The 16,819-nt window shown below is 34.8% G+C and overlaps 2 protein-coding genes and 1 long non-coding RNA gene across 3 annotated transcripts; 1 reads left to right on the forward strand and 2 right to left on the reverse strand.

Annotated features, from left to right (window-relative positions):
• Positions 1-82: 82 nt before the first annotated feature.
• Positions 83-656, reverse strand: LOC114882869. Its single transcript, XR_003790490.2, has 2 exons — positions 546-656; positions 83-427 (listed from the first exon to the last, which is right to left on the reverse strand). It is a non-coding gene; the product is annotated as an uncharacterized LOC114882869 (long non-coding RNA).
• Positions 657-675: 19 nt separating this feature from the next.
• On the forward strand, positions 676-2,097 carry LOC114882868 (proteasome subunit alpha type-5). The gene is made up of 3 exons (XM_029199998.2): positions 676-782; positions 1,153-1,713; positions 1,791-2,097. Exons 2-3 carry the CDS (start codon positions 1,153-1,155, stop codon positions 1,956-1,958), a joined length of 729 nt encoding a protein of 242 aa, XP_029055831.1. The 5' UTR covers positions 676-782; the 3' UTR covers positions 1,959-2,097.
• A 5,109-nt stretch (positions 2,098-7,206) lies between these two features.
• LOC114882820 (zinc finger protein 512B) lies at positions 7,207-10,236 on the reverse strand. The gene is made up of 2 exons (XM_029199883.2): positions 10,169-10,236; positions 7,207-9,548 (listed from the first exon to the last, which is right to left on the reverse strand). The coding sequence occupies exons 1-2, from the start codon at positions 10,178-10,180 to the stop codon at positions 8,427-8,429; spliced, it is 1,134 nt and encodes a 377-aa protein (XP_029055716.2). The 5' UTR covers positions 10,181-10,236; the 3' UTR covers positions 7,207-8,426.
• Between the last annotated feature and the right edge of the window lie 6,583 nt (positions 10,237-16,819).

A 16,819-nucleotide genomic window follows, 5' to 3' on the forward strand; every position in this document is an offset into this window, starting at 1 on the left:
TATCATCTGAATCAATTACAACACTATATCCGCTATTATCATAATATAATTTTTCTAAATTCTATGATTAATAATCATCACATACAACACTCAACATTTTATTCCACAAATAGAAATACAAATAACACTACTTTCATTACAAATCATATTCTTTTCAATATAAATTCATTGGGAACAATGTATATTGTAAATAACTGTAAAGCTTTAATCCTCAATAGATTTAGATTTCATGTAACGATGATACAATTTTACAAAAGGATGGTACTGTCTTTCATTATCTGGTACATAATGCTTTTGCATAACATACCAACCAACATGCATACTAACAAATCCTACACCAAATACCCACAAAAAAGCACTCATTTTTAAACTATTTCTTGATTGTTATCCTAACTCTAGCAGGTTCAAACTGGCAGAACAGTCATCTCTGAAATATACAAACAAAACTTTTAAGTAATGTGCACCCAAATATATATTTAAGTGTATAACTCAATTTTATTACGCCTTAACACTATTTACAAAATTATCTACCAATACATAATTACATATAAGACCACCAAAGTTGTTTCTTCAGAAGTTATAGAATAGGAAGGTAATCAATAGGTTAAATTATATGCATGTAAATATAGCAGTGACTACTGTAGCGCGTTGTACTCTGTAAGTTACCGCGTTGCCGCCAGTTGCCGCCATTGATTCAAGCATCTTCGTGACTGGCGTTTGTGACAGTCGGCTTGAACTGATTTTTAAACAATTTTTATTAGAAGAATAAATCTAGTTTGAAAGTAAGTATCTTTAATTGCTAATGAATACTTAATTTAAAAAATTTGCTTAATTTTGTGTGTTTGTATGTTTATATTTGTTTTATAACAGTTTTGCTATGTCATTCTTAAGTAACATTATTCCGTATAAGATTATTTCGATTGTTTTTATTGTTAATGATTTAACTTGAATGTAATGAATTTATAGTAAATATATTTGACACTATTTGCTATTTTACATTTAAATCGAAGTAGTAAAGTATAAATGCATATGTAGTGTATTGAATCATAACCTAAAAATTTCATTGCGAATACAAATAGGAAAGTTAGGTAACAATTAATTAGACTTGAAAAGTGTTTTGATGATATGTACGTATATTTTTTTGGATTTCAGATGTTTCTAACACGTTCTGAATACGATCATGGTGTTAATACTTTTTCACCTGAAGGAAGGTTATTCCAAGTTGAATATGCTATAGAAGCTATAAAACTTGGTTCCACTGCCATTGGAATTGCAACATCAGAAGGTGTAGTGTTAGTTGTTGAGAAGCGTATCACATCTGGTTTAATGGAACCTACAACCTTAGAAAAAATTGTAGAAATTGATAAGCACATTGGATGTGCAGCATCAGGTCTGATAGCTGATTCTAGAACAATAATTGATCGTGCTAGAGTAGAATGTCAAAATCATTGGTTTGTCTACAATGAAAAAATGTCTGTGGAATCAACGGCTCAAGCTGTTTCCAATTTAGCTATACAATTTGGAGATAGTGATGATGATGGTAGTGCTATGTCACGACCATTTGGTGTAGCAGTGTTATTTGCTGGTATTGATGAAAAAGGGCCTCAGCTGTATCATATGGATCCTTCAGGCACTTTTGTTCAGTTTAATGCAAAAGCCATTGGTTCTGGGAGTGAAGGTGCACAACAAAACCTTCAAGAGGTATATCACAAGGTGAGTACTAAAATATGTATTTTATAATCTTTGTACATATGTAAATGTTAAATTAATTATTTTTTATTTTATTTCAGTCAATGACGCTTAAAGAAGCAATAAAATCTGCTTTGGTTATACTGAAGCAAGTCATGGAAGAAAAATTGAGTGATAATAACATAGAAGTAATGACAATGACACCTGAGAAACTGTTTCATATGTTTACAAAAGCTGAATTACAAGAGGTGATTAAAGATATTGCTTAATTTTTAGATCATTTAAAATATACTGGTTTAATAAATCTAAATATATAAAATAATAAGTAGCATAATTATGCTACATGAGCATTGTATAAGTGCAAATTATATATACCTTTTTCATTCAAAGAACATGATTTTTACATAATGATCTTTTTACATTTTCATTGTTTTAAAAAAGCAGTAATGATAGTAAACTACTGATTATGTTGTCACATCCATTCCAAAAAATCCTTTATTCTACTTCCCAATTCATACTCAAATTATCTATGTATAACCATTTTTTTTTTACCACGTTTATAATCAGGATCTTTCTCATTCCTTGATTTAGTTGATTGATGTTCTGCCATCGTCAAAAGAAGATTCCTTAAAATCAAGATCCAATACCTCTGGTCCATATCCATTACTCCCGTCTATTTCATCCAATGATGGGTGAAAAACTGAGAAGCAGTGGGTACCTGCAATAGTGTTTGTACTTCCTATCCTACAATTGTTTCATTATTCTTCTCAAGGTAACACATCATAAAACATTTTTATAAAAGCCAGTTGTATACAGTTTGTTGCTGTGAAAATATTTATGTGTGTACTTTATATTCGTGTTTAGTTTATCAGTATTCATTATTTAACAAACTTTAAATATTTCTTTTTATAATATGAACATTTTACACTGCATTATGCGTTAAAAACTTGGATTACATACATACAAAAGTATGCTTTATTTAATTAAATATATAATAGCCTATACGGAACGCATAAACTTATTTAAGTGTTCAACAACATTTTACCGTTTTCTGTAATCATTATTATAAAGTACATGCATATGGATCTCTTGAGCTATATTTTTCACGCCATAACAAAATAGAAATGCTTATTTTCACGCATTATTTTTTAATTTATTACAACTTGCAAAGAATATAAAATGAGCGATCGTTTATTAGCTGTTACACCTAATTTTTGCTTCCATAATTACCAAAATTATAGTAATTTTAAACATTGATAGCTTTTCTAACAAAAAAAGAAAATAAGTATTCTTTACTTAAAAAAAAAATAAAAACCTAGTGGTGGTATGTATAATTCGGGCTCTTCTAGAGCATCTCGTTCGATTCGCGTCGAATGGAAACGAACGGGACGGATGGTTCGTTTTTGATTAAAAGCTCTCGACCTGTGAATGCCCGTATCCGAAATCAATAATTAATTTTGCCCGGTTGCCAGAAGTGGTGCGTGGTAGGAAAGCGAGAGCCTGGGCGGAAATGGTTGGATACTCGCTCGGTTACTGTGATGTTCCGATAAAACGTCCCTTTTTATCCCGTTCTCTCAGCTGCCAGATTATTGGATATTATTCCATTTCAAGCGTTCAATCCCGCTACGATTCGCTCGCTCGGATTCCCACGGGGGATTCTCTGTCGTCCACTGATTGTCGAAGGCCTCACTTACACGCACTTCCGTTCACCTGTAGTTGAACGTCATTCGAAACATTCTGTTTCACTAGTCGATCACTCATTTTTGTTTTGTTTTTGTAGAATTGTTACTTTGTTCAAAGTTTGTTAATGTACCTTGTTGAATATAATAGTTTATTATCCAAAGGTCATTAATATGTTCTATAACTCTTAAATTTCTTTAAAATTACAAATTTTTTACAAATCATTCGAAGAAGAATGAGAAATATACTTTTGAAAAAGTGGAAATTTGATTAAACGAAAGAGACAATTTTGTCGTTCCCTATTTTCACTATATCAACCGAATTTCACGAATCATCAATGAATCTCCATACATCAACTTTAAACCAACACCAGGAGTTTAATAAATTATTACTGTAATAAACTCTACTACTACACATCGATTTTCATTATATATATCAATAAAGTCAGAAAGAGACGATCATGAAAGGAATCGAAGGAAAGCTCGATGGTGATACGGTTTCAAGGAGGAGCCATATCAGCTAAGGGGAAAATGGAGTTAGAAGGAGAACGAGAGGAGGACTCTGTAATTAACTGCGATGGGATAGTCCCGTTTGAGTCGCTGAGAATCCCCCGGGACCTGACCCGTCGTATCAGACGCCAAACACTCCACTCTCACACCGTTGAGTCTCCTCGTTGTCGTCGTCGTCATCGTCTTCGTCCTCGGCCAGCTTCGAAGCCAGTACGTTCAAGTTTCGGTACGATAATTGCCTTCGCTTCACAGTCGCGCCCCGACACCCGCGGCATTGGATAAAAGCCTCCACCTCCAACCACCTCCACCAGCAGACCCGTTCTACGAGCGAATCTATGGACGGGGATGAAGGGATGGAAACTCGATAATGGCTTTCAGCCTCTGAATTTCAACGCGATTCAAATCTCCTCGTCACGGAAACTCCTGGATACTCGCCTTTCATCGGTTCTCTCCTACCTACTATCGCTTATACGTTTTAGAGAACACTATCCTGTTTCAATTTCCACGACAATGGAGGATGTTTTAGGAGGATAAAACTAGGCTGAAATGGTTTATTCTTGTTTATTTTGAGAAAAATTTCATTCAATTTTTTAACAAAAATTTACAATTTCCATATCAAAGAATGTTTCACAATTATCAATGTGATTAATGTTTCAAAAATCCTTCCAAAGTTTATCGAATTTTCTACTATCCAGACGATAGAATCAATTTTAATCCCAGTTTAGCCAAGTTTCCATTAAAGATCCATTAATTTGCATTGAACCGTAACAGTGCACGTTTTCCCAAGAAAAGACTAAAGAAATGTGTAAACAGATTTTAATTATATCTCGTCGAAGTGAGAGTAAACTGGTTTTGAAATGATCCCTTCCGGTAACAAGGACTCATTACGTTACCCGATTACATTCTTCCGGTGAACGTGAAACGTTGTTACATTACTTTACTTTCTTCGGCAAAGTTTAATCACTGGAACGAAATTCACGCGAAACAAATGTTGATCGATAATTTTGAAACAGACGACAGAGATTTTAGTTGTCCTTGCGAAGGCGAAACAAACATGATCCAACCGTGGTGGTTTCGACAATCGTTCTTCTGAAAGTCAGTAGTGTACTTTCACTGTGGTTTCGTCGAAAAACTGCTACTATGGTATTCCGTTCTACTGAAATAAATAGAGAATCGTAAATAACTGTTCAGAAACGCGTGCACGGATTCGCGATGACACGCGAACCGCTTTGCTTGCGATCGATGAGGAAATAGAACAGTGTTTTTATTTTAAATTTATTTTAAAGTTTCGTAGGAATTATGCGCACATTATATTTGATATCGATTGAAATGACGGGATCAATAAATTTAATAGTATGAAACTGAAAATGAAAATAAGAATAAGATAATAACAGGACTGTAATATAATAATCCTTTTATTGACTTTGTAACGCTTACATCAGCAGCATTTAACTTCTACATTGTTCAAGATCTCATTTTCTAAATTGCTTCTATTACTTGCTCTAATGAAAGCGTTAAGAAATTTCATAATAGTCTACAGAAATTAACGTAACTCTAACACAGGTTGTTAGACAAAAATAAGAATTCGAAAATTAAGGGTAGTTAGTAATTATGAACCCGTATAGTGTCGAATCACACTCGTAACACAACATACATTTCATTTCATTTTAATCAATTAATATTTTTAACTCTTCAATAGAAAAGGTGGGAGGTGGGAAAAATATTGAATATTTAGTAATTATGGCTAAAATTAGGTGTATCAATTTTGAAACGAAAGGACTTCATACAGTAGACAATAATATTTAAAAGAATAGTGTACGATTTGGAAAATGCAAACAGTAATCATTTTAATGGTAGACAATTTTGCTGTTAGTGTGTAATTATCATGAGTATAGAAAATATGGTTTCGTTAATTGCCATGAAAACGTAAAGTTCGATGAACGAAAGTAATAAGAAAGAAAAAAAAAAGGAACGATGAAACTTTCCTCTTATTACCGAAGCGCCAATAGAAAACCGGAAGTAGACGGGATCGCGATGCAGGAAGAAGTGGATAGCAAGATAGGAGGTCGGCTATAATTCACGCATGGTGGAATCGTCGCGATTTTTTTCACTTTCACAAAACTTGCCGCTCGTACGTCGTCTAATAAGACCACATGTGTACACACTTTCATATTTGGCTGCGGTTATGCATCCTTGTAATTCCCAGTTCCCGTATAACATAACATTTTACATAACCGAAAAGGAAACAATGCTTGGTCTTACTGTTACTCGTTGATGAAAGGGACGCGGATTATTATTTCCAATTGAGCTCTAGTAACGTCTAATGTTTGTAAAAAAATTTTCTTATACCGTGGAAACCTGCTTTCAAATTGAAATCAAACGTTACGTCGATTATAAATCAGTACAGAAGAATTTAGCGGTGGTGGTAGTGGTGGTTATAAAGTGTGTGCGTAACAGCAGTCTTGGAGAAAGTAATGCTTTCTTGAACACGCATACAAGGATCTCTTTAATTGCTAATCTTGATTTAAGATTCGTTCGAGATCGAAAGTGCGGCCCGGAAACGGTCTGCTGTACATTCGATACCTTCGTGTTTCTCTTCCCAGGCTCTTTCCGTTTTTAGTCGAGCCTGAACACCTTAAACGTTCCTCTCGTGTTCGGGTTGAAATTATTGAATCAGAAAATATTGATATCTTTTCATCGTACGATACTTTTCGCGATGTTTCGAGTGAAAGAGGCGTCGACGTAATGACAAAATGTTTTCATCTACGTGGTTGAGCAGTCGACGCGAAAAGGGAAATTTTGCAAAAGTGAAACTCGAAGACCAGATTTCCGGTAGATTCATCGAGAAAGTGTAGGCTCGTTAACGCGTTCCCGTGGAATCTTGATCGTTTTTCCTTCGGTTAGTCTTGTAAAAAGCTTGAAACATTCTTCGAGCGAGAAAAACGATACTTTGATGATGGGTTGTTATCTTTGATCTTCATTTTGATGAATTATTAACGTATTTTACTGGCAGTACAAGATTATCAAAAGAAAATTAAAAGGTGGAAATATTAAAGTGCAATGAGGAAATAAAGTTTACAAAACTAATGAATTCTTAGATTTATGAGATTAAGATTAAAAAATAAAGTTTTTACTTTTTCATCGTCTTCTAGCAATTATTCAAGTGTTCGCTTCAAGAATTTGTAGTTTTTATGGAATTTTCGAATAATTACCTGCAGATGATAGAGAAAAATTTTTTGCAACTAAAAGGATGAATTAAATAAAAGTCAACGTTACAATGACAGACGAGTATTTATTAAAAATCTTTAATACAAAAAGGACATCTACATCGCTCGGGTGTCTTAACTTAAATTAGGTACAAGAGTGCCTCTTCGTTGCAAAAACATAATTTTGCAGCAAAGTTTACTTCACATTGGCTAACTTATGCTCATAAAGCTCGTTTATACGCCGGTGTTAGTGTTTTCTTTGGAACAGCAAGATAAACTCATAGCTTCTACCTCTATTATTATCATAGAACATTTCATTTATCTTTTAAAAATTTTGAAAAAATTTCAATAGAATATTAGAACGTAAATGATTGATTTTAAATATTAAAATCGACGGAATGAGCTTGAACAATCGAACGAAAGTGTTATTAATACATTTGCTGTCAGCATTCAATTTAAAATTGGTCTAGCAGAGACCAAATCGTTTGTATTCTATATTAATTTTATATTTGATTTGCATCTGTTTCAAAGAATATAAAACAAAATGCTGGCAGCAAATGTGTTAAAAATTAAAAAAAAATGGAAACTTCAAAAAAAAGAGAATTTCCATTCCAAGTCGTTCGATCGAAAGACAACGGTACATCTAAATTATACTACATTAGTGAAAAAAATGGTACGCTGTCACCAAAAAATAGCTAATGTTGTTCAGATTACTCGAGCAGCTTCATTGAATTGCATAAATTGAAAAACATGTTACGCTTGAGAAAGAAGCATTTACCTACGATCAAGAATCTTTTACCTGGTTCTCCCCTGAAGATACGCGTGGTTATTAGACTGGGACGAAAACATCAAAATTGTGTGACTGTTTTCTAATAGTGAAGAAAACTTGACTTTGGTCTTTCAGATTAACTCTGCAACAAGCTCCTTTGAGCATAGTAGAACTCAAAACTGAAGCTTCATCATTCGGTAAAAAGATCTTGTGAAATCATAACTTTTATTAATCCACTCTCAAATCCCGTATGTCTAAAATTATCACAATAATTTTTGAAGTATCTTTCGGTATTCCAAAAAGTTTACTGATGAATTTTAGAATTTGACAATTCAAATAACATTGCATAAACAATTTTTGTCCACTATTAGAAGTCACAAATAAGAGAAGAAAAGAATTTTGCCCCTGTACTTTGTTCTGTTCTATTGGTTATATCGGTTCTTAAGAAAAAAGAAAGATAATTCCTCAACGTATACTTTCATCGACGGTACTTCTATTCTTCATCCTCTAACGAAAATTTTTCGCAAATCTAATTCGAAGAAACCGTCGTATCATTTAAAAAAAAAAAACGAATCAACGATGATGGATGTATCCACCGCCTCCATATCCAGAGCTTCCTTCATAACCACCTCCTGAGCTTCCTTCATAACCACCTCCAGAGCTTCCTTCGTAACCACCTCCGCTGCTACCGTACTCTTCGTGTATCGGCACAGGCACAGGTACCTTTACCGGTACCGGTACTTCCTTTTCCACGGGTACAGGTACTTGGTGCTCAACCAGGTACGGTTTATCAACAGGTACCTTGACTGGATAAGGTACAGGCTTGTGGACGGTAACTGGTACCGGCTTGTGGACCGGGTACGGTTGCGGTATCGGTACCTTCACCGGTACTGGATAGGGTTTTTCGACAGGTATGGGATATGGTTTGTCCACGGGTACCTTGACCTCGTAAGGTACCGGCTTATCTATCGGTACTGGGTACGGTTTTTCGACGGTAACTGGGTACGGTTTCGGCACAGTGACCTGGTATGGTTTGTCGACCGGTATCTTAACTTCGTACGGTACCGGTTTCTTCACCGGATATGGTTGTGGCAAAGGAACTTTAATCTTCACTGGGAACGGCACGTGTTTCTCGACGGTGTACGGTTGAGGTACCGCTACCTTTACCGGCACTGGTACATGTTTCTCGACGGTGTACGGCTGTGGCACCAGTACCTTTACTTCGTATGGTTTATCTACCGGTACCTTGACTTCATAAGGCACGTGCTTTTCCACTGTGTAGGGTTGAGGCACGTGTACCGGCACCTTGACGAACACCTTCACAGGATACGGTACGTGCTTCTCCACGGTGTACGGTTGAGGTACGCCAACCTTAACCTCGTACGGTACGTGTTTCTCTACCAAGTACGGTACGTGTTTCGTTACTTCGTAAGGGACTGGTACCTTTTTCACCACTGTGACCGTTTTTACGTGTTCCTGATGGTCGTAGCTACCGCCGCCTCCGCCGCCACCACCACCACCACCGATGTCGCCTCCGCCACCCAAGTCACCATAGCTTCCATGAAGTCCTCGTTTCTCGGTTTTCTTCTCGGTTGACTCGGCTGTCGAGTCTTTCGACGTGTCCTCTTCTGTCGATTTGCTCGCCTCCTCCGCGAAGCTAGCTTGCGTGGCCAGTGCCACCAGGACGACGGCTAGCTGCGAGTGAAAGTTGAGACTGATGAACGAATTTGCAAGTCGATTGGTACACGTGCGGTTTGCTTTTCTCCGGAATTAGTGAGCACGGTAGTGTTGATGTTATTTGTAGATTAGGATTTATGGTTAACATGGTACATGTTCAGGGAAATTTAAGTATCATGGCGATAGAGTGTGTTCAATTTATTTGTTTGCTATGATATGGTCACTTGTATGGTTTTTTTAAACAATTTAGTATTGTGCAATTAACTATTGGTCATTGATTGTATATTACTTTCTTTTGACAATCTTGAATTTTTTAAAGTCCGATGAATCGAGAACGTTCTAACAGACAGTGCTATGTGTTTTCTAATTTGCATTTTAGCTTTTTTAGGATGAATTAATACATAGATTTAATAAATTAAATCATTTAATTTTACGTTCACACCACTATAAAACCATTATTTTCCAATCATCCTACGATGAATATTCTTTAATACTGGCAAAAACGTGAAGTAAATTCAATAGAAAAGATCGTATAAATTAAAATATATTGTCAAATATTTTCAAGAATAAAATTGTAGGATACTGCTCGCGATCGATCAAATCGGAATAGAATTTTGACGGGAATAGAGATCGCTTACCTTGATATTCATCGTCGAGTTCGCGTATGTTTTTAGGTGGCGTATAACCACTAACTGAACCGCTTCGTTTTCTACACAGAGCCTTATATACTCGACGGCATAATAGCTCGGTACTTTCGCTGCACCTCATCGTCCGTATTATACTTGTGCGTCTCGTTTTGCATTTGCAAAAACGTGCTCGCGCGGGTATCCTGGGATAACGTACGGGAAATTGTACTGGCACGAACCGAGTCGCTTCTAATCGCGTTCATCTACACCAAGTTTGATCGCGATTCATGGAAATTGTTCTATTAGATAGCTTTTATGATAACGATTGGGGATTGTTTCGCGATTGACGAGCAATTAACTGATATAGGTACACGATGCAAATGATGGAAGTATATTTAAACTCTCCAAGTGTGAGCAAATCAACGCATTTCGGGTCGTAATTAAAATTTACATGTATAATAACAATTCTTAACAATTATTACGAGTAGTAATTTTTGTTTTTAGTAACTATTGTATCGTGACTCATTTTTCCAGGAATACCTGAGAAACGCGCGTCTAATGTGTTTTCGATTAAATCGAGCAGTGTGTCATTATTGTCGCATCACAGACAAATCGTATGAAATTATGGTTCACGCAAGCGTAATTTGCACGATGGCAAAATGATTGCGATTTCCTCTGCGTGTCTTTGTTTACCGTGAAAATCACTGATCGAATTGAAATGTGTAACATCGTCGAGAAGTCGTATATCCTGGTACCTTTGCATGCATAATCAACAGTGAGAGCGTGGCCATACGTCTACTAATTTACGTACTCATTATCATATTCTAATGAGGTTTTGTTAAAAATTATTTTTTCAATTCTCAGATTTTTGCAATTTCTCTTAATTTGGCAATTTTTCATTAATACTTCACCAACTAAAACACATTCAAATTTTGCATTTAAATTTAGTTTTATTACAAATTCTATAGTTACAAATTACTCTGTTCTTTTGCTCCAAAAATTAGAATGACAACTTTAAGTATGTAGAACTCTTGCTTTTATTCATGTGTTACGCGATCATTCGTTAATCCACATTAGCATCGTGACAGCTTATCTGTTGATAGAGTTAATTCGAAAGCAGGTTTTGCGCAAACCGTATCAATAGTCGCGAAAGGGCGGCCATTAGGGGCGCGTGTAATTGCCGCAGAAATCCGAGTAAAGCTCGGTGGCTGCTTCGCATGCAGAATACTTAATGCTGTATGTTAATAGGGTTGCATGCACCAGCACCATTTTGATTTTGCTAAGAGATATAGACTGGTAATTTTTAACGATTAATATACTACGCGACCATCCAGTCAAAGTCGTGTATCATCGTGAATGCTTGTTGTATGCAACACTCTTATTTCTTTGATTTTCAATAAATATCACGAATTCTGTTAAGTGTATTTTGTCTTTTGTGATGACAAAAATACTGGCAGGCCAAGTTTCTTTTATCTGCTTTAGGATACTTCGAATCTCATGTTGATTAACGTTAGGTTTATGTGTTTTCAATAATGTTCAAAGTATGGTACTTTAACACCCTGTTTATTGAATCATGAGGTGTTTGATGAAATAAAATAGGGAGAAAGTTATGGGAAAATAATTTTTCTTTAAGCTTCGATTTAAAGGGAAAGCATTAAAATTGAATTTTATAGCTGTAATTATAGATATTTTTCAAAACAGGTAATACTTTCAATTATTTATCCAATTTATTATTATTTCTTTTCTATTATGTGTATTGGTTAACACTTTACACGCTTCCTGATGAAATTCCTCGAAATTCTTCACGGTATATCTGTTGAATTCCAAACTGTTATTCCTACCAAGATGATTATCTACGATTTATAATTCACGGCGATTATGGTGCAGCTTGTAAATACGCATTTGTAGTTCGCGTGTTAATTACTTGGTGCAATATAACGAGAAAGTTTTCCTTCCTTTCTTGTTGGTTGAAACCGATTTGTTTCATTTTAATCCGTATTACGTTTTTTGAGGTTCGACATTTTTTTAAGCTACTGGTAAAATTTTCAAGGTAAACGAAATTGAAATAGAAAAGCTCTATATTTCATTATTAAGTAGATAATTATTCAATTATTTAAAAGGTACTTTAGAATTCAATGACGATCTGATTATTTTAATGAAAATGAGTACCTTTTTTTAAATTCTTCTTTATTTTTACATAATTATTAAGTTAGGAAAAGTATTATTATAATAATACAATTAAATAAATATAGCTTACAAGTGAAAATAATTAATGTACGTTTCACACCTCATAAATCACTAATTGAGAGACATGCCTACATTGTTAGCGTGTATAGCAAGTATAGTATTCAGAACGATTAATAATTTCTACACTTGCTATTCAAAATTTGTATTTTCTTTCCCTTGATTAATTACTCAGTTCAATGAACAATCATTTCGTCATTTAAAAATATTTATGGTTGATGCAATTGCTTTGAATAGTGTTCACAAGTACATAGTATCTCGACCTTGGGTACTTTAATGACATTACATTTAACACTGATTGTGAGAAAGGTGAATGTCACTATAAGATAATTGCAGGTGAAAGAACATGATCTGGCATTTATTGCAACGTGGTGTTTTCATAACCCCTAGTGTTCAATGAATGGGCATGAATACATTGAACGAGAAAAAAGTGTATAGAATTGAACGATTATCAGAAATTAAATTTAGATTAAATTAAATTTAAAGATCCTCTGAACGCTTAAGATATCATGCATTAATGCATCATGTGCAACGAATGTGCTCAAACTGATTCTCCCTCCCGCATTTCTTTCATGGAAACCGTTTCATTGGCCTGAAAATTATTTGACGGGTATGGCTACTTTCGTAGTTCTTAATTGAAGACAAAACAAAACGAAACGTTAAAATGTGTACATCGTAATTAAAAATCGACTACACGCGTGTGGAAGTGAAGATTGGTTGCGAAGTGAAGTCGCGTTGCGAAGCATGAATCCATGGAACGCATGTTTTCTACTCGTCACGATAGTAACAGTCATTTTTCCAGTGTCCTTCGAAAAAATTTATTAATTACACGATGGTCGGGTAATTGTCTGAAACGTCCTTTTTTTCTTCCGTTTATTCACCTTTAATCATACTTTGAAATTTTCCGCTACTTTCACAGAGTTACGTAAGGGGGTTAAAATTACAATTTAATTTCTGAATTTTTCGTAAAATAATTGTGGAAAGATATTTTTGATTGAAATATATTGGATTAATTAAGTAGTGTAGTTGGGAATTGAATTAGAGTTTTGGTAAAAGTATGTAAATGGAAGTAGTAATGGAAAACATGTTCACCAGCTGTGGAGAATTACCGCATTACTTCGAGAGTATTCTCGACGAAAGTGAAAGGATTTCAACTAGATACTTTCCCCGAAATTTAATATAGTTCGACACGAACTTTATGAAATAGAAATTAATTCAATTTATTAGTAATAACGTGTGTCTTCTTTCTTTAGTACTACATGTTATACATACTTATTAGATGTGCAACTTAATTGTGTCTTTTCTATTTTTTTTTTTTAGTTGAAGATTCATTTTCAAAACTCAATCTTTATTGTTGATGTATTCTACCGTCACTTTTTATATACATAGAAGCGCGGAAAAATATTCAAATGTAAAATAGTAATTATGAAAGCGTAATACCAGAGGCACTGAATTAATTTGTAAATTTAATACTAGAAGACATAATACTATTAAAGCATTTAATGCATTATTCCTTTTAATTTCCTTTCAATATCCTTTCAATTTACCGAATCATGCTACAAAAAGTTAAAATCCTAGTGATAATTTCAAAATAAATGAAACGTTTAGATTGTACCGTTATTATTGCATTATCCTTCGTTGAAGGTAATTTCCAGTGAACATTTTATTTCCTGTATTACGCAAATTCATCGTTCGATTCGAACATTTTTGAAGCAACGTTCTGTTTCTCGCCTGATTGTTATGTAGAAATTTTTTCACGCGCAACAACTCCTTTTCCGCTTTCGATTATAAATGAAAGTAACGCACAAATACATTGTATAAAAAAAGCTTTTTGTTTTTCATTGAAAGGGTTTAGATTCTCCTTTCTTTCTTTCAATAAATAATTCAACAAATTATGAAGGATCTGGAACTTATAAATACTTAAAATTACATCATTTCTTACGATGAAAGTTGTGCGAAGTAAATACACGACACGTTTAACATGATCTTCGTGAATCGAAGCAAGTTTTACTTTCATTTACTCATCGAAAGGGGAAAAGAAGAAATAATCATCGAAGCAAAAGGTGATTGTAGAATACATATATACTTATTCGAGTGAAATCTCCGTGACTCTCATTACGTATTTACTTACCGAGTAAATATTTATTAATATCAAATAGCGTAACACAATTTTCTACTTATTTTACAAATATCTAATATAAGCTTATGCAATCATTTTTATTTTTTCAACTAATATTTTTCTGAGTTAAAGTAGGTATTTTTGATCACATCACACCTGTTGCGATATACGATATACCTGACGCGACAGCACGTAAACGATCAATAATCTTTGAGTGCAAAATTAATTTTGCACTCCATAAATCTTAAATGTATCTGCGTCCTTAAGTCGTCAAGGAGGATCGCGTCTCGGCCATCACGGGCCAAGCAAATGTCTTAATGAGGCAGCACCGAAATTGCTGCTTTTTTCGAACTCTGCGCATTGCACGGTAGTTAGAACGCGATTAAAGTTGCATCATCGACCATCAGTAGTGCATTAGGTTCGTGATCGAGTTCAAACGATTGCAAAAGCAGCTGCATTTTTGAAGCGTTTCGAATATGTCTCTTTGTCATTTTAAAAATTGAAAGATTTAAAATTTAACTTATGGGCCGTAATTTTTCGATTTTAAGTTTAAAGTTTAAATGCAAAGATAATTTTACAAGATTTGACAATAATTTTGTAGGCGTTTCAACGATCATGGTAACCGATCACGTGTCCCGTATCCACTATGCAGGTATCAACAACATCGTTGAACCTCGTGTTCTTCGTAATTGGTTATCGGATCGAACGTGGCGATCGTTGTTGCATTGGCAGGAATCGTTCGATGCGATACATACGTGCTCCTCTTGATAGGTTTGGTAGGTGCAGCTGGATACCAGGTATAGGTACGAACATAATCGCGACACGTTGTCGACGTGTGCATAATACCGGTCAAATTACATGTGCCGGCGGATCCGATAATTGTGTCTTCAACAAATAACAGGTCGTCAATCTTGCTAGTGGCCCGCTCGTGGAAACGCGTCATGACTTTAACACGTTCACTGTCGTTGGCGACAGAATTCGTCATTATCCAGATAATCTTTGAACAGAAATTTCGAAAAAACTAATAACAAGATATTTCGTGGCAGCTCCCTCGTCGCGTTATGCTTTCTTACAAATGCCTGTAATTAATGTTTAAATCAGACACAGTGTATAATTGATCGTTTGTATCAGGTTATAAATTCGTAGCCTAATGAAACACTTTTATTACATGGTCATTTTTATCAGTCTGTTTCACCGCAGTTCGCATTATTCAACGTGATTTAACGTTAACGAACCAGTCTTGTATCGGATCATTTCCGTGCCCCGTTTCTCGTGGCCAGTTAAAATCCTAAGGGAGTAATTTTGTAATTAACCCGTAAGCCCCTGATGCTTGCAACGGTAGCAAACAACGCCATCAAGTAATCCGGTTTGGGTCAGCATCATTAGGGGAACTCATGAAAATGAGATACATACGCATTCGATCTTAATTCGAAAAAAATCAAACGTACGGCTCGGAACGGTATGTGTATCGAACATAAAAAAAATCACATCTAAGTTTGACATTACCTGTACATGACATATTTGTAAAATATGCAACTCTTATTAATTAAGAAAGTTAAGAAGTTTAAATAATTGCTTTTCAGAAATCTATATTTGCATAAATATCCTTGGTTTATTGATTACATACGATAAAGTAATAAACACAAAAAGAGGAGTAAAACATAATGAAACGATCCGTGAGACTATACAAGAAATAATTAACAGGAACTGTTATACCACCTACAGCTCGAGTAATTTTTGCCATTTTGACGGTCACACATTTCCTGGAATCTATGACTCTTGCAATTTTACATTCCTTTTTATATCTAACGGGAAATCATTGACAGGATTATGTTTCAGACTTTCATTAACCGTTCGTTTCAAAGTTACTAATTAATAGACTGCGGATGTCTATGCATTTATGACTTACACAGATGTACAAGTTATACGCTAAGCTTGTGTTACAAGAATATGAAACAAGAAATTCAGGAGATACAAAATCTGTTGCAATACTTTTATGTCATGAAATCGTATCAGACGATTTTCAGGTTTGAATAATAATTGTGTAAAAAATTAAATATTAAAATTACGAACACATCATCCTGACTGTCAAAATGGTAATCAAAACTGTCCAAGAAAGACAAACACGTGACAGGACAAGATCCATTGAACGATGATTAATTAACCTCCCGTGAATCGATTGATCGAGCCGCGAAAGGTGTCGATGTGTTAATTGATTACAAGCTCGGGCCAAAGCGGACATTTTATTAACCAGTTTGAAGAGCTGGCCAGATTTTAGAGGCGGTAAAAAGGGACGAAAA

The sequence above is a fragment of the Osmia bicornis genome, chromosome 15, assembly GCF_907164935.1.
Source record: "Osmia bicornis bicornis chromosome 15, iOsmBic2.1, whole genome shotgun sequence".
NCBI classification, from domain to species: Eukaryota; Metazoa; Arthropoda; class Insecta; order Hymenoptera; family Megachilidae; genus Osmia; species Osmia bicornis.

What these genes read in the sequence shown, in the direction of transcription:
- LOC114882868 (XM_029199998.2), top strand. Translation starts at nt 1,153, where the DNA reads ATGTTTCTAACACGTTCTGAATACGATCATGGTGTTAATACTTTTTCA. An exon ending in TTCAAGAGGTATATCACAAG is followed by an intron (nt 1,714 to 1,790) that starts GTGAGTACTAAA and finishes ATTTTATTTCAG; the next exon opens with TCAATGACGCTTAAAGAAGC.